The 24,338-nt window shown below is 45.0% G+C and overlaps 2 protein-coding genes and 1 non-coding gene across 3 annotated transcripts; 1 reads left to right on the forward strand and 2 right to left on the reverse strand.

Annotated features, from left to right (window-relative positions):
• Positions 1–1,891: 1,891 nt before the first annotated feature.
• LOC125538015 (1,4-alpha-glucan-branching enzyme 2, chloroplastic/amyloplastic) lies at positions 1,892–12,294 on the reverse strand. Its single transcript, XM_048701324.2, has 22 exons — positions 11,981–12,294; positions 11,592–11,689; positions 11,075–11,316; positions 10,574–10,672; positions 10,362–10,404; positions 10,153–10,212; positions 9,721–9,801; positions 9,521–9,637; positions 9,146–9,229; positions 8,226–8,347; positions 7,918–8,037; positions 6,916–7,045; positions 6,716–6,826; positions 6,386–6,514; positions 5,708–5,811; positions 4,696–4,840; positions 3,689–3,836; positions 3,452–3,552; positions 3,198–3,275; positions 2,836–2,991; positions 2,392–2,466; positions 1,892–2,302 (listed from the first exon to the last, which is right to left on the reverse strand). The coding sequence occupies exons 1-22, from the start codon at positions 12,123–12,125 to the stop codon at positions 2,219–2,221; spliced, it is 2,472 nt and encodes an 823-aa protein (XP_048557281.1). The 5' UTR covers positions 12,126–12,294; the 3' UTR covers positions 1,892–2,218.
• On the forward strand, positions 8,604–8,813 carry LOC125541987 (small nucleolar RNA U3). Its single transcript, XR_007297775.1, has one exon. It is a non-coding gene; the product is annotated as a small nucleolar RNA U3 (small nucleolar RNA).
• A 2,825-nt stretch (positions 12,295–15,119) lies between the features above and the next one.
• On the reverse strand, positions 15,120–23,594 carry LOC125538014 (tyrosine-protein phosphatase RLPH2). Its single transcript, XM_048701323.2, has 4 exons — positions 22,891–23,594; positions 16,414–16,481; positions 16,149–16,328; positions 15,120–15,472 (listed from the first exon to the last, which is right to left on the reverse strand). Exons 1-4 carry the CDS (start codon positions 23,396–23,398, stop codon positions 15,296–15,298), a joined length of 933 nt encoding a protein of 310 aa, XP_048557280.1. The 5' UTR covers positions 23,399–23,594; the 3' UTR covers positions 15,120–15,295.
• Positions 23,595–24,338: the final 744 nt, after the last annotated feature.

The following is a 24,338-nucleotide window of genomic DNA, read 5'->3' on the forward strand; positions in this document are numbered from 1 at the left end:
AGGAGAGCTCCAGGGGGATGAAATCAGCCATGGGGGGCGGAGCGGGCTGGGGAGGCGGTGGGGGGCTCAGGGCAGGTTGAGCGAGAGGAGGGTTAGGAGCAAAGGCAGGCGCAGGGTTGAGGAGAGGCAAGGGGTTGGTTGGGGGTAAAATAGTCGTGCACCCATGCTGGGTGTGGCCCACACGCCAGCATTGGCGACACCTCACGGGGTCTCGGCAATCGCGAACTTGGTGGTCAAGAGCAAGGCATCGGAAGCAGCGGTTCATGGCGTTGAGATTTTGGGCGGGAGGGACGAGCTGTGTCGACGCATGCAGGGGGGTGCATGCTATAAGAGGAAGCAAGGAGGGCATGGGCATAAGATTCCAACGGCCCAGCATGCGGGCTGCCGGCGTGGGAGAGCGACAGTCGAGGCGGCGTCAGGCAGTCGGCCTCGGCCTCGCCGTTGTCACATCCTGTGGTCTGCGGCCGGACAGAAGGCGTGCTGTCGTGTACCTCAGGCTGACGATGGGGAGAAGTTGACCACGGGAGTGGGCCCGGAGGCCGCGGCAGGATCCCAGGGGCAGAGGCATCAAGCATGGGTCGCCGCCTGCGAGGAGGGAAGCCAGGGCGCCTCGGGTTGGCCGAACACAGAGGAGCATGCATGCGCCCAGCGGCCAGCGATGGCGTGGAGCGGCATGCCAGTTGGACCAGCTGCAACGGGCCAAAAGGGAGAGCCAGGATACCAGTGGCTGAAACGTCCAAAATGGGAGGCCGGGATGCCGCATGGGAGCCAGCGAAACCAGACGAGCTACGTGGTGGCTCAGGCGGAGGGGGCGATCGTCCAAGAAATTGTCACGGACAACGCTACAGGAGATGTGCAAGGTAGACGTTGGGCAGGGTCGCGACGAGGAGGTGACGACTGGAGTTGCCAGGCCCGCGTCAGGATAGGGCAGGTACGGATTCACACACGGGGCAGCAGCACAGTCGACGCTCCAAGTCGCATCAGAGGGGGATGACGGCGGGGGTTGACATGCCCGGGTTTCAGGGGCATGGAGGAGAGAAGTGTGGGCAGCAAAAAGACGAGGCAGAGGCAGTCCAACAGGGGGAGGATTAGCCAGGAAACGAACAACTAAACCCTTGTAGTTAATCCCCATGAGCGACAGAATGAAACTAGCAATGTTACGATTAGCAACGGTAAAAGAGAATAAGCAGTCGCTAAATTGAACAATTAAAGGGTAAGCAAAGGGCGAGCCAATCCAACCATTGAGCAAGGCTACGACGGCGGAGGACGGCGGCGGAGGCGCCGGCAGCAGGATCTCCAGCCAAACCATGGTAGGCTAGGAGAGGGCGGCGGAAAGGGGTAAACATACCAGAGAGGAGAAGACTGTAAGCGAGTATTCGAGAAGGGCCTCGCCGGGCGAGCGGAGGGGAGGGCCGACGGCGGCGGCCGCCGTTCCCCGCAGCACGGTCAGGGTGGAGGAAGCCAGGAAACCGCCGCGGAGCAAGACGCCCCCGCGGATGTCCCCGGCGCTGGCGGCGAAGATATCCCGAGGGGCACCCACCGCGGCGCCAATTATGATGGAGCCCACCGAGACCCACGCAACTGCGGGGCTGCCCGCCCGAAAGGAAGGAGAGGGGTGGCAGGCCAAGCCCATGACGGCGGGCTGGCCGGCCGAGCTGGTGGCCGCCATGGCCGGAGTGGCCGCCGGCGTAGTCACGTGGTTGTCGCCTATCCTATCGCCAGAGCCCGTGTTCCTAACGAGTTGGTAAGCAAATAGGTGCTTACCAAATAGAGTTACTCCCTCCAAACCAGATTAATTGACGCAGCTACTGTACAACCTCTATACAATGATGTATAGAGGCTGCCTCAATTAATTCAGGTCCGAGGGAGTACTAAAATATAGGCAGGTAAATCACGGGATAACCTATTATTAGAATATTTATATGTTCATGTTGAGCGCACGGGCAATTATTAGTGTTATGTACAAAAACAACCGGGAATGTGCAAGATAGGAGGAGGGTAGTGCAGCACGACAAACACCCAGGCCCGTCCATTTTCTTTCGAGCGCTCACCAACAAGCTACCTATCCATCTGCTCCTCCTGGCATCTGGGGAAGAGGCACGATCCCCTCCCAGTCATGGCGCTTAGAGCAGCCTCGCGCCGTTGCCCGTCGCTTCGCTCACGATCCACGAGCTCTCTGGAGTTCTCTCTTTGCCTTGTAACAAGCAGCTGCTGGTTCTTACTCTGTAAGGGCATACACGACCGCAGTTCTGCTCGGAGTGTACACCGAGAAAGAGCGCGGCCTGTTGTCATGCGGATGTTCCTGCAAGGGCATCAGCAAATGAGAAGTTGATTCAGATTTGTAAGCAGTTGAGTCAAGACGAGTCAAGTAACGCTTGGGCCCAGACTTACGGTTGTGAAGTAGTCGACATCATGATCAAGCCTGCTGAATCCACCAAAGAGTGCATCGTCGGAGTCTAAGGCCACCTGATAAGAAATAGCAGAAACTGTCACAAACCAACTAAACCCAGTGGACTGTCCAAATGGGGCTGCTCTAAAACTGCTAGGATGATTAGGGTAGATTCGGTAAATAGTTCCAGTATTAGAGTGAGTCCAACTGAGTACAAAGATTGTAACAAACCCTTAAGTAGATAATATGAATGAATAGTAGATGTGCTTCGGGGATGTTATATGACTACAACAGCTCGAGCAACAAATTCTTTTCTTTACAAATTATCCTATTCTTTATATTGATAGCTGCACGACCAACAAACTCTATACATGTGGACTTAAAAGTTGTAGAAGCCCCCACTAACCCTACTGGTGAAGGGTGGACAATGCAAAAGCAAAGCATACCTTGTACTTCCCAGGCCTGGAACACCCAACACGGTAGTCAAAAAAGCTATTGCTCCAGTGGAAGTTGAAAACAAATACCAAATCTCCTCTTTCGAAGATGATCACCTTATCTTCCTCATGTTTCCGTGAAACATACTGGTGCTCAGATGTCATAAACTGCAGTTACATTGTCAGTGTTGGTATAGGTATCAATACACTATCGCTCAAGAAAATAGTTTTAATTGGTGAAAAGCAATTCCAGCTCCCGCCTTTGCACAGTTTTCATCTCATTACAGAAATTAATTCTACACTTTTTTGACCATTTGAAGAGACTAATGTTAAACTGTGACTTGTTATGCAACAAAGACAAACCAGTGACATACCCCATATTTTTCCTCAAGATGCTGCATTGCCTGATCGAACTCTTGCATACCACGATATCTAAGAAAATCTGCATCTCCCTACAAAAAATCATGATATTCTTAATGATCAACAACTCTTAACACATATTTATGTTAACGTCTACAAAACTACAAAAGCAATGTTGATCTTTCCTAACAAACATTATGATTTCATCAAGAAATAAATGGCCGATAAAGATCTAGTGAGGAAATGTAATAGCTAAGCTAAAACTTACAAGATCAAATCTACGGCGGCATTTATCATAACTATTGTTATTTCCAGGGAGAACTTTGCCGGTTGGAAGAGTTTGCGGACCTCTTGGAAAATCTATCCATTCTGCCAAGTAAATAGAAGTTAACTTCCTCCTTGGAAGCAACAGATTACATAATACATACAATGTGAAAACAAAGCATGGTTCAAATTACAGTAAATCACAACTATGCAGAATGCAATTAAAGTTGTAAAGACTGACCAGGATGCCCAAACTCATTTCCCATGAAGTTAAGATAGCCTTCACCACCTAAACCCATGGTGACAAGCCTGATCATTTTATGTAATGCTATGCCACGATCAATGCGAGGAGTTGAAGGCCTATCCAGAGCCATGAAATCATACATATCCTGCACAAAGAGAGCTTGATATGTTCATGCTGTTCTATGCCAGATCAATAATTTACAGCACAGTACCAAGTATCAACTGTCCTGGAATGGAACTACACTGGTATAAAAACAACTGTAGTTATAAGCACAATATGAGACACTTTTGTTCCCTTTGGAGTCCCAAAAACTCATAAAATTGGAACAGAATATTCCTCTTAGTGTGGTGGTCCTGACTAGAATAATGTGACCGTTTCCTTTTGAATGTGTTTCCTTACAGCTGCCACTAGTTACAAAGATGGCGTCATAATAAAACCTCAAGGAGCGTGTAGATGCAGACTTGTGACCAAACTTCCCAGAGCAGTTACTAAGCATATCTCCAAAATGTATGTTGTAACGAGGGCTCGACCAGGAATCTACCCAAAATCACTCCTTTAGGCGGCGTCCAAGAAACGCCAAAACTATTTCAGCCTTCAGGCACTATGGTAATCATTTAAGAAAGCACCAGGTGACTATACGTCTGTATATTAAAATTCAAGCAAATAATTCGTTGGGTTTTACCCTATTAATAAAATTTGCTCAAGATTCAGATAATAGATCACACAGCTACACGTGACTTTGGCTGGTCTCTGAAAGGGATGAGCAAATGAACGGTAACATAAGCAATCAAAAAAATAAGAACAGAAATTTGCACCATAACAGTCAAAGTTCACAAGCCGCCACAGTACCACATGGTACGTTTTCAGCAAATTTTGCTCAAGTAACAGTTGGGAAATAGCTGGTGATGGGTGACGCAGCCAATCTTTATCACAAGAAAACACTAGCAATCTGATGAGACAAATCAATTGTGTAATTCTTTTGGTCCAAAAGTAACAGCTAGTACCTTATCCATCAACCAGAATGCAATAGTCTTGTCACCAACTAGTGCTTGATCATGACTTTCTGCATAAGTTACACACTTCTCAAGCCACCTTCTATTTGTTAGGGTGTGCACAATATCACCCATTTTCCAAGATTCGTCACTTTGCCTGTGTTAAAGAAATGCTAAATTAGACTGCAGCATATTTGGACACTACCAAGAATGTATTAAGTACCAACAACTCACAGCTTCGAAAAACATGCTAAAAGTACTCACACACAAAAATAATGATGTAAAAAAACTGAGAACAGCTTTTGTAACAGCAGAGAACAGCAGCAGGAGCACAACATTACGAAAAGAGGGCAGAAATCTCTGGTATCCACCAAATTGGTTGAATAGTTAAGTTTATTATTGCCAATGTATCGAATTAAAATTTAAATAGCACAAAGCAGAACACAGATCATGACAGATTGGCAGCTGTGTAGTAGTAATTTCATATATGTGCAGATACAAATATACAGCAAGCAACAGAGACCACTATAAATATTTGAGCTTTAGTCGCGTTCCTGCGTATCTGGATTTTTTTTACCGAGCCTTTTGTCAGCCTTTTCAATAATTACAACTAGATATGCTACATGACCCTGTATATTCCTTTTGTAAACCTAATAACGATTTATTTTATCTGGCTAAATTTATTACCTACTGCCCATGCTTATACAGGACAAAAGGTGAACACAATTAATGACCACAGTTTATATACCTACTTTCCCCATATACGGATATAAATAATTATTGTTTCTGAAAATATTGCTAACTGTGTTGACTGGCCTGCTACAGCGCAATGTACAATGTCCAGCATAAAGACACTAGCCATTACATTTCTGAGATTTGCTATTTAAACCATGTATGACTTCTCGTATACAAGCTGATAACAGGAAAATGTCTAGATATTCACATACATATTTTCCTTTTTACCATTTAGAAATTGTAATCTAGATCATTGTGCGCATGTAATCACCAATATTCCTGCACTTACTTGAGGAGTTCAATCCATTTATCTGCTACAGCCATATGCAAGCGATAGTCAAAACCAACACCACCATCTGGAACAGGGATGCAAAATGTGGGCATTCCACTGACCTGAACAATTTCACAGTTACACAAATTAGAACTGTGAACAGTTAATGCTGGCAGAAGTGGAACCTCATATTTTCTCATGAGTTGAAAGCTCAGGATTACTTGTTTGCGGATGTGTACACTAACAACATACAGTGAGATTCCATAGCAGTGCAGGAATTTAAGTTAAACCATGTTGCTCTTGCTCTTACAAATACATGTACAGAACACACTGAAGTATAATTTCATGTCCATGGGAATAGCCTCTCATTTCTGAAGCGTTTACGGAATCTAAGTTAGCCTTCTGAAGCAATTGACAAGGTTGCCCATTTCTAATACAACATTAGTCACACACTCCCATTTACTGAAAAACCCAAACAAGCATACTATCAAATAAATTACAGCCATCAAAAAATATGCTCGTAAGCTTGAATGGCCTAGCACTTTTCAAATTACCTAAGTGATGCATTATCATACAAGGTATAAATTAGCATTGTTATGAAAAGAGAGATCTTACCCCTAACAAAAAGAGTAACAGCCTGATCCCAAAATAAAACTACTTAACTGGTTAAAAATCATAAATACTGTAAGCACTTACATCTTCACCAATGGATACAGCATCAGGATAAAGTCCATGAATTAGATCGTTGACCAGCATCAAGTAAACTACCGCATCAACATCAGTAGCAAATCCAAAATACTCGCCATAGTTCCCAGTAAATGTCATCTAGAACAAGAAGCAAACTTAGAAGAAAAATAAATAATAATCACTTCGAATCGTCCATGATCTCATCAGGTAAAATTGTACAAGCGTACTAGGGAACTATCTAAGACTCCGTAGCACAAGTCCTGATCATGATACATGTTATGATGCATAGCAATTATTTCAGTGCCCTAAAAAAGTTACTGAAACCACTTGATGACTTACTTGTAATCCATGGTGAGTATACATCATGGAGGTCACCCCATCAAATCGAAATCCATCAAACTTATATTCTTCAAGCCACCATCTCGCGTTTGACAGTAAGAATCTCAATACCTACATAAGAATAGAATATCGACATGTGTAAGAACAGATTTAACAGGAACAGTTAGCCAAATATGGTGACAGAAGTCAGAGCTACATACTTCCCAACTCCCATAGTTGAATAGACGAGAATCCCACATCCAATGATGGCCACGTGGACCACCGTGGAAGTAATGTGTATCAGTGCCATCGAAACCATTCAAGCCGTCAAGGGTATTATTTGATGAATGACTGCAGGGTACACAAAATCATTGATGAAGCAATGCAACTGAAAAAAAATCAACCAAACCAAGTAGAAGTAAAAATAGATTAGGTACAAACACATAAATATGAAAACAAGTGGCTAAAGCAAACAGATGGTCTGATACATATTTGGTGACAAGGTCTGATTTTTTGTTAAAGTGTTGACATCTATCTATATTATTTGATGTTACCGAATATAATCAACCAGTATGGACTATCCCCTCTGATCCAAATTGATTGAAGTTCTAGATTTGTCCTAAGTCAAACTTCTCTATATTTGACCAAGTCTGTAGAAAAATGTGCTGATATCTACAACATCAAAGGTGTGCTAATATAACAAAATAAAAATTGTGAATCTAATGAAACCAATTTGGTGTTGTAGATGTTGATATATTTTTCAGTAGACTTGGTCAAACTTAAAGAAGTTTGACTTAGGACAAATGAAGAACTTTAAGTAATATGTTCAAATGAGTTCAACAGGGAAGTAACATCTAATATGAAGCTGGCAAGTGGGGCCTAGCTACTTATCAGTGAGGTATTGCTGTCAGTTTTCCAACTTGCAAACTCTATGTAGTGCCACGAGTACATGGCCAGTTGATTAATTTTCTTGATAGCATCTGAACTTCTCAGTCCACATCTATGGCATCAAATCATGTTGCCATTACAAAACGATATTCTTTGAAACTGTCAGTTTACTAGATGTACCAAATACATTTGATGTCCAACTGGTTTAATACATCTGAGAAAAAAGAAGTCATGTAGCACAATTATATAGAATGGAAAAATACTCGTCGATACGGCCCTGCCATTTAGAATACCAGATAAACAGTAAAGCAGCTAAAATTAATTGGACTACTTACCTATGAACAATATCCATAAGAACAAGCAAACCAAGCTCATGTGCTCTATCGATCAGGGATTTTAAGTCCTCTGGAGTTCCAAAACGGCTACTTGGTGCAAAAAAATTAGTAACATGGTACCTGGAACAAGCCAACAACAATAAAATGGTCATACAAGTCAGAAATACCAACTGTTGTTGTACTATATGTCTACTAAAGAATTATATCCAAATATTCTATGTGCACGAAGCATTAGGATGTAATAGCTCCAAATGGGTGAAGAGGCGCATACAGAAAAAAGAACAGAAAAAAATGGATTGTGTGAATACCCAAAGCTCGCATAGTATGAATGCTCCTGGATTGCCATTATCTGCACTGCATTGTATCCAAGCCTTTTAATTCTTGGCAGCACCTCATCCCTAAAATTAGCATATGAATTTATCTTCGGTTCCTGTGCAAGATCCCACTAAAATATTCAGATGCATCCTCTAAGTATTGTGATGATAGAATATATTAGCGATGCCGCAAGACTCAAGTTTCCAAGTAGGTTACAAAGAATTAACTATATCCTCTTCATAATGGGAGATCCCTACAATGCGTACACCTCAGAACAATGGAAGTTTTTGAATTGCTCGCAGAATACAGACCCCCCCCCCCCCCTCTCTCTCTCTCTCTCATTAATAAGCTAGGAAATGGCTTGCTGGAGAACGGCCTTACTTGAACAGGATCTGTTCAATAGGCTCGTACCACTGCATCCTTTACCAATAAGGAGGCAAGCACCTCAGTCTGGTTGATGCATTCTGACCACTGGGCCAGAGCATGATTAACGGCCAGGATTCCTCTGATGGAGGCAATCCGACGGCTGTAGAGGATCGTTCCTGCCTGCCTTCTGCCCTGTGCAGGGTGGCCCATAAATGATTCTAAGTTACTTTGCTCTGACTGACTTCAGTCTGTACAGCATTTCCCTCTCCTATAATGAAAAGCAGAGCTCCTGCTGTTAACCGTCAAAAAAATGGCTTGCTGGAGATGCTCCAATGCGATATTTCATACATCCTAAGTGGGAAACCTTAACCATCTTAAGCTAGTAACATGGTTACATTATACCGAGCTATTGCAATAACATTAGAAAATAAAATCGAGGTTGTCACGTGAATGCACCATGTTATATGTTAACAATACATAACAGAACTAGAAAATCCATAGAATAGACCATCAGACCAGAAACAGGTGAAATAACTTATTGACATACTGGGCTGCTCATTCCAATGTGTGATTCATAAATCCTCAGTGACTCTGGTCGTTTAGGTTGAGGATGTTGGAAGACATACTTCTCCTGCATTTGCATGTAAAATATCCTTAGTAAATGGTCACAAAAGGTCAAAATGGAATATCCTAACCAACAGAGAACACATAAAAGAGCTATAAGATCTTAAGTCACACACAAGCATACAAACATCACCATGGTTGCTTGCCCCTTAGCCCTTAGAAGGTGAATTAATGCATATGTCACTTCCAAATTCTAAAGTATTGTCTTGACTCACATGTCAGTGAGACACGAAATGGGTATTAAAAAACCGTAACACTGGAAATTTCATTTAATAATGTAATGGAGATCGATACTTACCTCTTCAGGTGGATCATAATATATGCCATTGAATGGTATTTCACCTGGAGCCTGCACAGAGAACTTGATCCAAGCAGAAATTGAATCCTTCACACCAGATGGAGTATCCATCCGTATCTAGAAAACAGAAAGGCAAAGGGACCCTTAGTGGGCAGAGTTCGAAAATGCTACATCCTCAACTAAATAATTGGCCAGCTTACCTTTACACGTGAGCCATGAGGAATAGCTGGGGATCCATCAGCATTGTTAGGGAGGAAAATCTCCCAAACACCATAATCATCCTGAAAAGATCATATCAAATATCGGCATCAATAGGAGCAAACCTTCACTGATAGCATGGAAATATGCTCATTGTAGATGAAAAAACACACATAATGTAGAAGGTTCTACCAAAGAATGGGAGTGTTGCACCTATTCATTCATCCTTAATATACTCATTTTCAATCTCAAAAAGATGGACCAATTTCAGTAGAATCTTTAGGCTGAAGCTTAAGACACTGACAAATTATACCATTTTGATATGATATAGTTGAGGCTCAACTTTAAGGAATGTGCAAACAGCAAAATAAATACAAATAGATGTATCAGTAGTTATGAAGCAAAGGTGGAAGATTGCCAAGCTGTAGACATACTCTGGTCATAGTATCTGCATTCGGATTCCAATTGTTGAAGTCACCTACTAATGCTGCAGACTGTAATAGGATGCAAAAGCCAGATCATAAATTTAGAGCAACTGGTCAGTATTCAGTAAGCTAAGTTGTAAGTCCAGTAAGCTAGTTGGTGAATAGTGTGACCATTAACAATGAATTGGAAGGTGTCTGTTAAGACTTAAAAGACGTACATGCGCTCCAGGAGCCCATTCTCGGTAAGTGATACCTTCAGCACTGGAAAATAGGGGAAAACAGGAACATAAATTTTCTTATAAGATATGCAACTAGACAATACCTTCAGCACTGGAAAAAAGAGAGGCGAAAACAGGAATTATAAATTTTCTTGTAAGATATGCAAGTAGACTAGTGGAGGCGCTTCATAATACTGAAGCTTTAAATTTACCTGCGGGTAAATCCAAGCTTTTCATAACCACGAGAAAATGCTTCCAATCCACCTTCATGTTGGTCAATAGCAGCACGAATTCTCCTGTATTCGCTGTATCTGTTGAATCCACGGAGGCATACCCAAAATCATTCAAATTTAGCAGTGTGTTTTCCCCAAAACAAAGAGGCAACAAAGATAAGAAACTAAGTTGCCCAACTGGTAGATTTTTTTCCCCAGGAATTTGGTAGAGGAATTAGCAAAGTAAAATCTATAACCCATCTATCACATTTTAATCAGTTTGCCACTCTGTAATTGCAATGATCAGAGACAGTTATTTGTATCGTAATTATGAGCAAATTGTAGCCATCAATTATACATCTACGTCCCAGCATATTCTCAGACCATGAGGGGAACTGTAAGAAATAGTGGTCCCTAGTCTTTGTCTCTTTGATGTTCCCCAAATTTGCATGACGAAAGGACCTTAATTCAAAATGAGCGAAAGTAGCGGGTAGGCATTACCGGTAGTCAAGATGGCTCCGAAAATCTTTCAGCGTTGGGTCAATCTCGTATATTTTCTGCCCATCTCCTGGTTTTGGGACAACTCGCGGTTTCTCCCCCACGACTAGTTCCTTAACTCCTTTGGTTACACCATCAGTGATTGTTTCCACAATGCCTTGAGTCGGTTCTGAAGATTCAAGTTTTTCTGCAGTCCCCCCTGTCATGTTTACTTCAGCCGTTTGCTCCTCGATGTCTTCAGGTATCTACAGCACGAAAATAGCAATTGTAGAGCAGACTAACGAAACCACAAACAGTGCATTATTTCGTGAAGTTCTTGCTAGAATGCACATCCATCTGAGTTTTCAGTGGCCCAAGAGCCAGCACGGGGCCACGGCTAACAAAATGCACAAGGCAGTGCAGTACTGCACAATGCTGATAGAAGAAGCTCAAAACCTGACGCCTCCGCGGCTTGGTTTCATCCGGCATTTGGTAAGTGAATAACGATTGTATGAAGATTTCCCGGCACGATGGTGTGTACCTGTAATTCTTCAGGTTGCGCCGGACTTGCCAAGTCGTCGCTCTCACCGTCAGGCACCAGGACCTTCCCTGGAGAGGCCGCGCGGCTCAGGACGGCGCCTGCAAATGCAAGGATGACTACAATAGTGAGACAATGCTACAACTTGCAGTTACAGCAAGAACAGAAGAAAGAGTGAGAAAATATCAGAATGGGAGGAGGAGATGATCAAAGCCGTGATAACACCAGGGCCTGGGTGACACTGACGCAGGCGATCGCCTAATCCAGCTATCTCTCTCGTTGATGGAGATCAACTGGGGAACAGCATCGAACAGGCCATGCGCGCGCAGAGAGGGAGAGAGAAGGGGGGCCAAAAATGGACGGGGAGATTGGAGCGAGCGAGCGAGGCGTACGAGAGGAGTCCTTCTTCCTGAGGAGCAGCGACGGCAGGTCCACCCCGCCCCTCCGCTCCGAGCCGGATCGCGGCAGCAGTCCGCCGCCGGCGCCGGCGGGCCGCGCCACACCGAGGGTCGCGCCGGACACCGCGAACGTCGCCATCCCCGCGCAGCGAGCGAGTGAGTCGGTCAGTGGCCCAGATCTCACTCAACCCGCCGGCCGAAATGCAGCGCGGAACCCGAGTGATGGAGATATTAATTGAGAAGCGATGAGAAGGGGGAGCAACGTGTGCGGCGGGGGTGGAAGCTGGCGGGGACGGTGCAGTGCATGGGGATGGGCGGGGGAGAGGAGATAGACGCCAAGCCGGAAAGGGGCCCCACGGGGAGTGTGTGTGAGTGAGTGCGTGCGCGGCGTCGTCTTCCTCCCTCGTGCGCGCGCGCAGAGGTGGCAGCGACGGACGGACGGTGGAGGCGACGTTGCGTAGGGGAGGGAGGACGGGATCGCAAACCAACGGCTGGGAGCGCCTTTAGCTGGCCATGCCGTTAGCGGCTTCTAGTAGTACCCTCGTTTATATTTATTTTGTTTACAAAAAAAGTACTATTGTCTCCCAGACAAAAGCAGTTGGTGACGGTGGAGTGTCTCCGATCATCCGATCTGCACGCATGCGGCCCAGCTATGGCATTTTCGTAACAAAAAAAGACCACACCACTCTGCTCCAAAAAAGAATTTGTAGGGTACATTATGTAATGTACATATATGTAAATGAAATATGCATACTTTCAGTGTCGTCCTCTTTTCGACTCGACAACGTAAAATCCCTGGGATGTTGATTTTCATTTCTTTGCTACCACCTCGCATGGACTCATAGGTGCATTTTTCATTCCTCAAATCTTACTAGGGTACCTTGGCACTAAATCCATGACAACACTGCTCATTCGACCATTAATCCCACGTAGCGATATGTAGTCCACAAGTTCTCCTTGTTGACACGGGATTAAACTCGAGGTTCGACGCCGAGCATGTCTCAATAAAGCAGAATGTCATTTCAGTGTGAGACATCGTTGATGACTTCGTCAATTTTAAAACTACACGGCACTAGTTTTTACTGGACACTGTTTAAGCGTGCGCATGTGTTTAGGTTGTACTCTTATATCTAAAAATGGTGAAATTGCTCTTATAACCCAAAACAACCTAGGGGTAAGTCGTGTGATGGCCAGTGGCGGCGCCAGGTTCTAGAGGGTGGGTATTCATTTTGCCCAAATCATCACTGTTTTGCAAAAAAAAATCGCTTGTTTTATATAAAATTTCAATGGTTTGTCAAAATCTTGGGTATTCAACCGAATACCCAAGAAGACCCCTGGCGCCGCCCCTGGTGATGGCGTATTAAAATTTTATGAATATGTTGATTAAATAGATATATAGCATTGTAGTTCTTGCAAGTTTGAAAATGCCTTTATAATTTTTGTCCTCAATGATCATTCAGTTTGCAAATTTTTTGGAGCATTCCCATAAGATTTTTGACCCTCATGTCGGTTCTTTCCGTATGTATTGCATTAGTTTCTCATAAATGAAGGTACTAGATTCCTTAGGATTTTTAGTATTATGCTAGATCACATGAAAACTCGTAGGAATAGGAGTGGAGACGGCGTTCCAATCATTTACCTTTTTCTATTTACTTGTTTTGAAAATTTTGTAGACCGAATGAGCCCTTTCAAGCTCTGTTGTAGCATTTTCTGAAGAATCTAGAAAAATGTGCCAACAAAATGCATCCATTGTGGTACTCTCCCTCATACGCGCGTTGACATGTGATTTATTTTTTTGCTACTTGATGTTGATCCGTAAAAAAATGGAACTATCATATAAGTTCCGGAAAACCTTCGGTTTAGTGTACGATGGCATACCTCCACCATGTACTAGGTTCCTTTTTTCCGCTACTTGATATCGACCCATGATATTATTTTTTACAAGAAATTAATATCATACACGTCCTCCATGCTCCTTTACATTACATGTCATTGTGGTTTGAGAATTAATTTTCCTTGTTTGAAAATGCATCTGTTTGCCAACTCTTGCTTCCATTAAAAAAAAGGTGTGAGCTATGAATTTCCAGAGGGGAAAAGGTGCATGGCTGCTCCATCCACATGATTAATCAGGCCTGATAGCATCATGGTGTTCATGTGCGTCTCTCATCCTTGCTCCGACGCCCCCGTCCCCGTGTGTCACGCACTCACGTCCGCTGTCAGGCTCAAGCCTGTGGTGCTGGGCTCCTGCGTGAGCGTCTGTCCAGTTCGAATGCGCCTGTTTTGGTGGTTGGCTCGGCTGATGCCGTGTGGGCATTCCAGCTTGGGGCCTGGCGCATGTACTTAACTTTGCAGCTGGTGAAGTGGTGATCCTAGCAGACGTTTTGGACTGGTTGAGCCTTTTGTAAAGCAGGGCCCTAAATGGCCTTTTTTTTTAAGAAAACTAGACGCGAATCTCTCCACGGCCCCACCGTCCGAAAAGAACAAACAAAAAATCAAAATATCTAAAACGGAGGTGTTTCTGAGTTCTCTGGCTGCAAAACGGGCATCAAGATCTCACTTCGCCATGGTCATTATGCTATCACCTGAAGCCGTGCACTGATGCTTATTTTAAGCGCTCCGTGATCCTAGTTCCTAGATACCGGAGAGATATTTATTAAGCGTCAAGCTTGGTGACCGGTGTGACTGGCGGAGGACGGAGGGAGGGACCGGCCGGCCGAGTTCTCTAGCGTCGTGGTCCCTTCCCCGTGGACATGTCCGTTCGCTTTCGCTTGCTGTTCATCAGGAAAAAGCAAACGAGAAGTACAAGGGACCTGCCAGGAGGCTCTCTCCCGACCGTTAATTCAACAACTCCCGTGTGACTTGATATCCTAGCACCTTTTGCACTGCCGAATTCGAAAGAAAAACTATTGTTCTGCCTTTGACCATGTAGGCACGTACAACTACCGTCCGAGATCTGTCTGTCTATAGAAGGTGCCGTGCAGGATGTATTACTTCAGTTGACAAGAAAAGCTGCTGTTTAAAAACAGGGCCATTGCCGTTCATGATTCATACCGACAGCCAAGTAACAAGTAGTATAATGATGCTGTCAACTGGCACACAGGAACTTCCTTGTCCTAGTTGTCACATTGCATGCTTAGGAGAAGATCACACATTATTGACTTATTTCCTCGACATTATACATTAAAACCCCAATTCTGTGTTTTTTGAAATATTATACTCCATTTTGGCAGATGTACATACCAGTCGTCCAATTGCTCATGTTACGACAGTAACAAAAAACATTAGCTTGCATTTCCGATGGTGTCTAGATTAATTCTGGGAGGCCGTTCCCTCTGTGCTCCTGATCACTTCCTTTGAAGGGAAAACAACGGCCGCTATAGGTTTATCTGCGTACCCGCCACCTTCATCGATGATGAACCTGAGACCGTCCACGTGGAGCTTCCCATGATGCCCACTTACAACGATGGTCTGCTTGCCGGCCAGATCCTGGAAAAGGAAATCCGTGTATCAGCACAACTGCTCATAATCCCGATAAATGTACAGACCATGGACACCAACCATGTAGCCATGAATAAGTTAGTGGCAGCCTATGAGCATGCACCATGTGCTTGCTGTTTCAGTTAAAATGGGCTAAACCATCCCAAGTTCCAGAGTGACAGTCAAATTGGTGTGATTTCTGTAACCTAACCTCACCCAATGCACCTTGCTGCTAGTTTAAAGCATATTAGAAGCAGGACAGTTGACAACTGTAATCAAATTTCCTGCATGCCACACTTCTTCTATACAGATCACCGACGATCTGTGCTAAAGAAAACTGGTTCAATAATTTGATAAAAGGAGAAAATGGCACTTGTCAGTACTTGCATCATAGCAAGCAAAGATTATGTGCTCACACATCTGGTGAGAAAACTCTACACTTTCATTCAAACATTGAGTGCAAGATCTTCAGATCAGTTAGCAGCATTGTGCAGACTATGTTGGTCTCTTCTATATAATCTACAAGGACGGTAATCGAATTGCACTGAACTTTTATCTTGTTTGCATCTACACACTACACGAGTGTACTGAGTTAGCTGCGACACCAAATTCGACACAATAAACCGGAGAGTAAATTGTTCGTCTCTGGCAAGATATAGTGCAATAGGATCACATATTAGCTCACCTGTGGTATGTTCCAAACATCCTGCCTCCCGCTAAGCATTTGAACTTTTGGCACCCTTGTGTCTCTAGTTCTCAAAACTCTAAGCTGCTCATTCAAATCCAAGGACTTTTCCAGGCCGGCATGAACCGCGATCAGTTTGCATAGAATCTGGCCTCCATCTGTATCAATACGAACGTCTTCCTGCAATACAACGATAACATGAAACACAAAAGCAGAAGTACATTTTGCATCTCTAGTATACTTTGCACTAGAAAAGAATGCATACCTCTTCATGGACCCAAACCAAGTCATGCAGAAACTTCTTGTGCTCCTCAGGCACAGCTTTCATGAGATCTACAGTGTAATTAGAACCGCTGGCAAATTAGAAACTGCTTGGTTAAATTATGGTGGGTGCAATACTGTGACAGTATGTGGGCATTAGCCCTTATAGGAAATAATTCCAAGAAAATATCGAAGGCCCACTATGGTTGCATGTATGGGTGGGAAGTTTAGTCTTACATGTAGAGTGCGGGAGAGTAGAGAGCAACATAAAAGGGACTCTTCCCTAAAAAACCATAAAAGGGACTCTCTGTCTCATCCCGGCTTAATAGGAATGATAGACTACTCATATCAACAAGGTACATCTTCTTTTCTGGGAGCCCATCTGAAAGAACCTCAAAATTAAGCGTGCTTGGCTTGGAGAAATTTGAGTATGGGTGACCAACTGGAAAGTTGATCCCGGGTGCGCATGAGTGAGGACAAAGTGTGCAGGAAAAAACTAGTGTCGGTCTGTGTGGCCAGTGTAGATCCTAAGTGGTAGCCAGGCGCAACGGCCAGGAACCGGTGGGTTTGGCCAGGCGTTACAATTGGTATCAGAGTCGACCCTCGTGGTTACATGGGCATATGCGGGTCCGGTGCGCTGAAATGTGGTGCATGACACGTGTGGCCCGTTGTGGCACATGTGCCGGACTGGACACATAGACGTGTGCCAAGAGGGAACATTCCTGCTGGACTGACGAGGATGTCGGTTCACATCCCGGATTAATAGGAATGACAGACAACTCATATCAACAAGGTGTACCTTCTTTTCCGGAAGCCCGTCCAAAAGAACCTCAAACTTAAGTGTGCTTGGCTTAGAGCAATTTGAGGATGGGGAATGGGTGACCGACTGGGAAGTTGATCCCTGGTGCGCACGAGTGAGGACAAAGTGCGCGAGAAATACTAGTGTTGGTCTGTGGGGCCAGTCTAGATCCTAGGTGGTAGCCAGGCGCAACTGGTGGATTTGGCCGGGGCGTTACACTCTCACTCCTTGAGCTTGAGAAGAGCACTTATACACACGCGCTCCTCCTCCGCCGCCCGCAACGCAAAGCGCATGCGTGTCAGGTTTCGTGAACAAGCAAGGCTCAGACCCATGCCAAGTGTGCGATTTATTTTTGCACATTGGAATGGATAATTAATTATTATGAATTACGAGTCATAAAGAAGCACGTTAATAATAGCCATTCCCAATTTGTTCGGATGACTAGGACGTGGGTTGATTGTACCGATTGACTACATAAAGAGGACTTTCGTGACCCAAGGCATCACCAGTCAGATTGAATATGCCTCTTATGCTCGAACCACCCCACTGTTCCTCTTGTTGTGCTATTCTCGGCTTCCCCTCTCGGTGACTGCGTGCACGGAAGGGCAGGCCTTCGGAACCGCGCCCTTTGCAAAGGGTACATTATGTTAATCCTTTCATTGGTTCACGTTCATTTGTTGTGCATGTGAAATTCATAGATATGTCGGTTCTATGTCTCGTAGGCACTCACATGACTAGTTTATAGTATGCGATTAATATTGTTACTCCCTTCGTTCCTAAATATAAGTCTTTTTAGATATTCCAATATGGACTACATACGAAGCAAAATTAGTGAACCTACACTCTAAAATATGTCTATATACATTCGTATGTAGTCCATATTGAAATCTCTAAAAAGACTTATATTTAGGAACGGAGGGCGTCATGATACTATGTTGGATTATAACAATTCACAAATTCGCTGATTACTTCAACAATCCAAACACCTTACATGTTCACAATTTTTGATTCAAAGATTTGTTGCTGCTCTGAAAGTGAAGTCGCTTATAGGTGTGCACTTTAAGTGTTGGCAAACAGAAACCATCTTGTGTGGCTCACAGCTATGAACGTGTTCTGGGTGTTGACTAGCAATCCTTAAAGAGCGCTTACTCCTGAACATGAGAATGATCGGGTACAAATTGATGAGCGTGCATTTGGATACGCGTAATGGCAAGAAACTGTGGGATGCGCTCGAAGTTAAGTTTGGCGCAACTGATGCAAGCAGTGAATTGTATGCTATGGAGCAGGTCCATGACTATAACAAAAACCATCTTGTGTGGCTCACAACTATGAACGTGTTCTGGGTGTCGACTAGCAATCCTTAAAGAGCGCTTACTCCTGAACATGAGCGTGATCGGGTACAAATTGGTGAGCGTGCATTTGGATATGCGTAATGGCAAGAAACTGTGGGATGCGCTCGAAGTTAAGTTCGGCGCAACTGATGCAAGCAGTGAATTGTATGCTATGGAGCAGGTCCATGACTATATGATGGTTGACAATCGTCCAGTGGTAGGACATGCTCATGGGATACAATGCATTGCTAAGAAACTTAAGCTCCTTAAGTGTGTGTTACCCGACAAGTTTGTCATTGGATGCATTATTGCTAACCTTACTCCATGGAGAAATTTTGCCACTTCTCTGAAGCGCAAGAGACACATAGCATCTATATTGAGAATCTCATTGGATCTTTGGGTGTTGAAGAGAACAAAGGGGGCTGAAAGACAATCTAGCGCCAATGTGGTGCACAAAAATCCCATGAGTTCCAAGGGGAAAAATGTGGTCTTCAAACTACCAAGTTCGAGATGAAGCAGAAGCAGGACAAGGATATGTGCTATGTGTGCGGTGAACCTAGCCATCGGGCTATCAAGTACCCATTTCGCAAGGGCGTGAAGGGCCAGCCAAGAATCCGGTCATTGGCAACACTGATGATGTAGTACTTGGGTATGGTAATGTACCTATTGTCCTTTCTGCTTGCCAGCCTACTGATTGGTGGGTTGATATATGTGTTAGTATTCATGTGTGTGTTGATGTATTCTTGTTTTTTCTTGTTACTAGGTCTCTCGGGATTTCCACCATCCTAATGAGAAACGGCTCACATGCTTCCGTTCGTGGTGTTGGCATGGTGCATCTAACGTTTACTTCAAGGAAGATAGTGCAGCATGTGAATAATAATCTCGTTAGTGGTTGCATTCTTTGCAAAGATGGATTTAAGTACGTTTTTAAGTCCAATAAAGTAGTGTCAAAGTATGGACCTTTTATTGGTAAAGGCTATGAGTGTGGAGGTTCATTCTGCCTTTCCCCATCAGATTTTTGCAATAAGGTTGTGAACCACATATGCACTAGTGTCAACGAAACCGATACTTGGCATTCGCCACTTTGACACAATAATTTCGGTTAAATGACATGGGTTGCCACAATGGTGCTAATAGGCCAAGTTTCTCTAGTGGAATCATCAATCAAAGTCATGAAATATTTATTTCCACCTTTTGTCAACGCACCATCCCTCTCACATAGATCAAAAAGTATGAGCTGCGATGGTGCCAAGTTTCTCTTCCGGCAGCTTTGAGAGGCTTGCAACAGCTTAGCACTTGAGCCTTTTGGTAAGGTGAAATTAGGGATTTGGGCAAGGCGCGTCATAGAACCAAAATTAATGTGACAAAGTCATGAATGCCGGTCTCGGTAACACTAGTGCATATATGGTTCACAACCTAATTACAAAAATGTGATATGTAAAGGCAAAACAGACCTCCTCACTCAAAGGCTTTACCAATAAAAAGCACATAGTTTCACATTACTAATTTATTGAACTCAAAAACCAATTTAAACTCATCTTTATGAAGGATGCAACCAATAATGAGATTATTATTTATTGAGTGCACGTGTTGCACGATTTTTTCCGAAGTAAACTTCAAATATACTATGTCAACACCATGAATGGAAGCATGTGAACCATTCCCATTAGGTCAGTGGGATCCTGAGCGCGACTTGGTAAACAAGAAAATAAGGAGATATCGGCACACACATGAATATTAGCTCTGATATCAATCCATCAATTGGTAGACTAAGAAACATAAAGTAAGGTATATTACCGTACCCAGGTGTTGTATCATCATTGTTGCTAATGGCAGGTTGACAAACTTTGTTCTATACTAGTTGACCCTTCCCGTCCTTGCGAAATGGGCACTTGACATCCCAATGGTCAGGTTCATCACACATAGCACATATGTGTCCTTGTTCTGACCCTTGTTCTGCTCCTTAAACTTGGTAATTTGATCAGCCACATTTTTCCTTTGGAACTCATGAGATTTTTCTGCTCCACACTGACGCTAGACTGTCTCTAAGCTTCCTTAGGCTGGTCATAGTGGGAAGTAACTTAGACTAGTAACATGCATATGTTACTATTCTATGTTAGTACCTTCATAATGGGTAGTAATATATGTGCGGTATCATGCAAGATTTCATTTATTCAGATGAAGACTCATTTTGCCTCAGGGTGCAGTATGTTACTAGCTAAGTTTCTCCCACTATGGCCAGCCTTAGTGTGTGTATATTTTGCTTTCACGTACACCCAAAGATCCAATGAGAGATCTCCAGGCTTCGGTGCTTTAGAGAAGTGGCCTAGTTTCTTCATGGAGTAAGGTTAGCAAATTAGGGTGAGCATATAAACCGATGACCGAAGCACCTGCCCGAACTAACCGGGACCGAATCCGAATACACCGAAGCCGATTTATTTGATCAGATCTTCAGTCATCAATGCTGCAAGCATAGTTAGTTTGGTTAGTTCGGGTGTTCACCTCGAATACCTGATACACCGAAGTACCGAAGAGACACCAACAAAGAGGCCCAACTCCAGATAGAACTTCGGGGTCCATGGTCCAATAGCTCCGCTGCTTGACACCAAATGCAATGAAACCCTCCTCCTGAACATGCACGCACCCTAGCAGACATTCTCATCCCTGCCCTGTCTCTAGTCGCCCCTTCTCTGCTCCTGTCCCCCTGAGACATCCAGATCCCATGCATAGGCATGTCTAGAACTCGATTTCTATGCCAAACTCCCGCGTCGACAAGTTGCGTTGGCTCACGCATGAGCCCTAGTTGCGGTGCGCCATGTTCCCTCTGTCATGCGGAATCTCGCAGCTCCCACTTCTCACATAGCTCGCTGTCCTTTTGAAGGTCAGATGGTTTGGTCCTTCCTGGTCGTAGTCCAATAATGGGCTTGGGCATGCGCCACCGTTGTTTTTCATGGGAGATGTGTTGTGTTTGGTCACTTGAAGCTCAGATTTTATGCATCAATTGCGTTTTACAGAATATCAGTCATGATCTGTGTTAACCGAGCACCAAAATGATGTTTTAGTGGACGAAAGTCTCGGTTAGCATTTTTTTAAGAAACCAATCGGTTAGCATATTCTGAAAACTGAATTTCTCCACACCCAAAACACCAAACCAATCGGTTCGTGGGAACCGAATGCCCGGCCTGATTAGCAATAATGCATCCGGCGATAAACTTGTCTGAGTAGCCCACACCTAAAGAGCTCAAATTCCTTAGCGATCGCTTGTATCTCGTGAGTTTTTCTACCACGGGACTGTTGTCAACCATCCTTAAGTCATGGAACTGCTCCATATCATACATACAGTTCATTGCCTACATCAGTTGCGCCGAACTTAGCTTCGAGTGCATTCCACGGTTCCTTGGCATTACGCATATTCAAATACGCGTATACCAACTTGTCTCCGGTCACGCCAATGACGGCACCCACAAAGTGTGGCGGCATCCTTGAACACTTACTCCCATTCAGAAATAAGCATTCTTTCAGGTGTGCTAGCCAATACCCAATAAACATTCATAGTCGTGAACCACAAGATAGTTTTTGTTTGCCAACTCTTAAAAAAACACCCGTAAACATGTTCAGTTTCAGAACAGTAGCAGGCCTTAAATCAAAATTTGAGTAAACAAATAAAGTTTGGGGATTGTTGGAAATAATTAGCATTTTCCAAATTAATTTAATGTAGGCTAATATCACGATGATAGTGCTATAAATATTAATCACATATTGTAAACTACTAATTTGATTTCAGTGAACATAACTCAATACCTATACGATATTGATTGTGTACTCTTGTATTGCCAAAAACAGGGTGATTGTTAATCTAAATAAAGTAGGCATTGCAATGTTTCCACGGAAAAAATAATGATCATAGTTCATAAGTATGTAAATAACGGCAATGTCAGGAAAGTGCGCTATGCAGACTTTCTAGAGATGAAACAGGTGGTTGTCAGTACTGTGAAGTGTGAAGTGGTCTCTATATGCTCCAACACTGTGCACTGCAATGTTGTAAGAATGAAAACTGGCCCTTCATACTGGAAGGTGTTCTGTGTTACTAGTACTTCACAGTCGATGAGACACTATTCCGTCAATAAAATATTGACAAAGTGGAACATGTAAGGGTTTAACAAAGGCTCAAATCATTTGGGGTCCGTTAATGACTTTGACTTTAATGTCCATATCTCTAGTTTATTATATGATCGTTTCTTCGGCAGTGGCAATTCACATCATAAGCAATTGAAGTATGAACACTAGTATTATTTGGGTCAGCATGGAAGCACATTTAACCAAATTGATAGGGGGGGATTCCTAGACTGACCTGGTGATCCATGGGCGACGCCGTAGGACTCGAAGGTGGGCTGCGCATCGTAGATAGAGCCCTTGTACGGGAGGCCCTTCTTGGGGTTCCACCTCTCCTTGATGACGCCGCCCCATCTCCTCCCCTGCACGTGCATATCCTCGTGCCCCGGCCCGCGGAACCAGCCCTCGTGGGCCTCATTGTCGATGTATTGGTCCCAGGTGGCGGCGAAAGGGGAACCGTCGGGGGGCGGCGGCAGCGCTCCGACGAAGGCGGCGAAGGCGAGGTCGTGGTTGCCGCAGAGGAAGACGTGGCGCTGAGCCGGGTGGCGGGCCGGGAGCGCGAGGAGGAAGTCGAGGACGCGGCGGGTGTCCGGGCCGCGGTCGTTGTAGTCCCCGAGGAAGATGACGAGCGCGGCGGCGAAGGCGTCGGCGGGGAGCGCGGACTGGAGGTTCGCCCACAGGCTCTCCAGCTTGGAGATGTAGCCGTGGACGTCACCCACGCAGATCACCGTGCGGGAAGGAGCCATCTCACCGGCGTCGTTTCCCCGTGCGCGCGAGGACAAGGTGGGTGGGAGGAGAAGCGGCAAGGGCAGCAGAGAACCACATATGCGGAGGAGATCGGTCGAAATCGACCTGTTTGGCAGCAATCGCTTGCAATTTTGTTGCCTTGCGAGGGCTGTGGATGTGATCTTGCCGATATTCCCTTGGAGCCTAATCCCGGGAGCGGAAGATGTAATTACCATCTGTAAACGGCGCCAAGTCCGTGTTTGCACGTGCCGCTGCTTGCTGGTTCGACCCGATCGGATCGATCGATTAGAGCATCTCCAACCGCGTTTCCAACACGCTCTCTCTAAATGTTTTTACCATGCCGGCGTCAAAAAAATGGCCCAATCGCGTCTCCAGAAGCCCGTTTTTCGCCGGCTCGGGTCAAAACTGATGCCAGCGGACCCAGGCCGAACCCGACTTCCTGGAGCGTCTGAGGCGCCGGCAAAAGCGAAAAGGACGTGTGGGTCCGCCCTGTCGGCGAGGCGAGCGCCTCTTCCCGCCGTTTCTTCCCGCGTTTTCCCCTTTCCCTCCCGTACTCTTCCTTCCTCCCGCCAATCTCCCTCCCGCTCGCTTCCCTCCTGCCAGCCGTCATGCCACCGAAGAAGTACGTCGCCCCCCGCGCGACGGCAACCGTGACCGCCTCCGTCACCCAACCGAAGCAGAGGAAGCCGAGGGCACCGTCGATCAAGCCACCGGGCATGTCAAACGCCGAGTGGAGGGCGGAAGTTCAGCGGCGGGAGGCTGTCACCACCGACCGGCGGAACAGGGCCATCGCAAGAAGGCCCGCGACAACGCGGCGCGCGCGGCTGCGGCTGCCTCGGCGGATCAAACCGAGGCCGAGACGACTCGTGCGGGGATGATGAATCCACCCGGAAGCCACGCCCAGTATGCGCCCTGGGGCCAGCAAGGCGTCGGCTCTCC

This window comes from Triticum urartu, chromosome 2A (assembly GCF_056163025.1).
Source record: "Triticum urartu cultivar PI428250 chromosome 2A, HENAU_Tu73, whole genome shotgun sequence".
Taxonomy (NCBI): domain Eukaryota; kingdom Viridiplantae; phylum Streptophyta; class Magnoliopsida; order Poales; family Poaceae; genus Triticum; species Triticum urartu.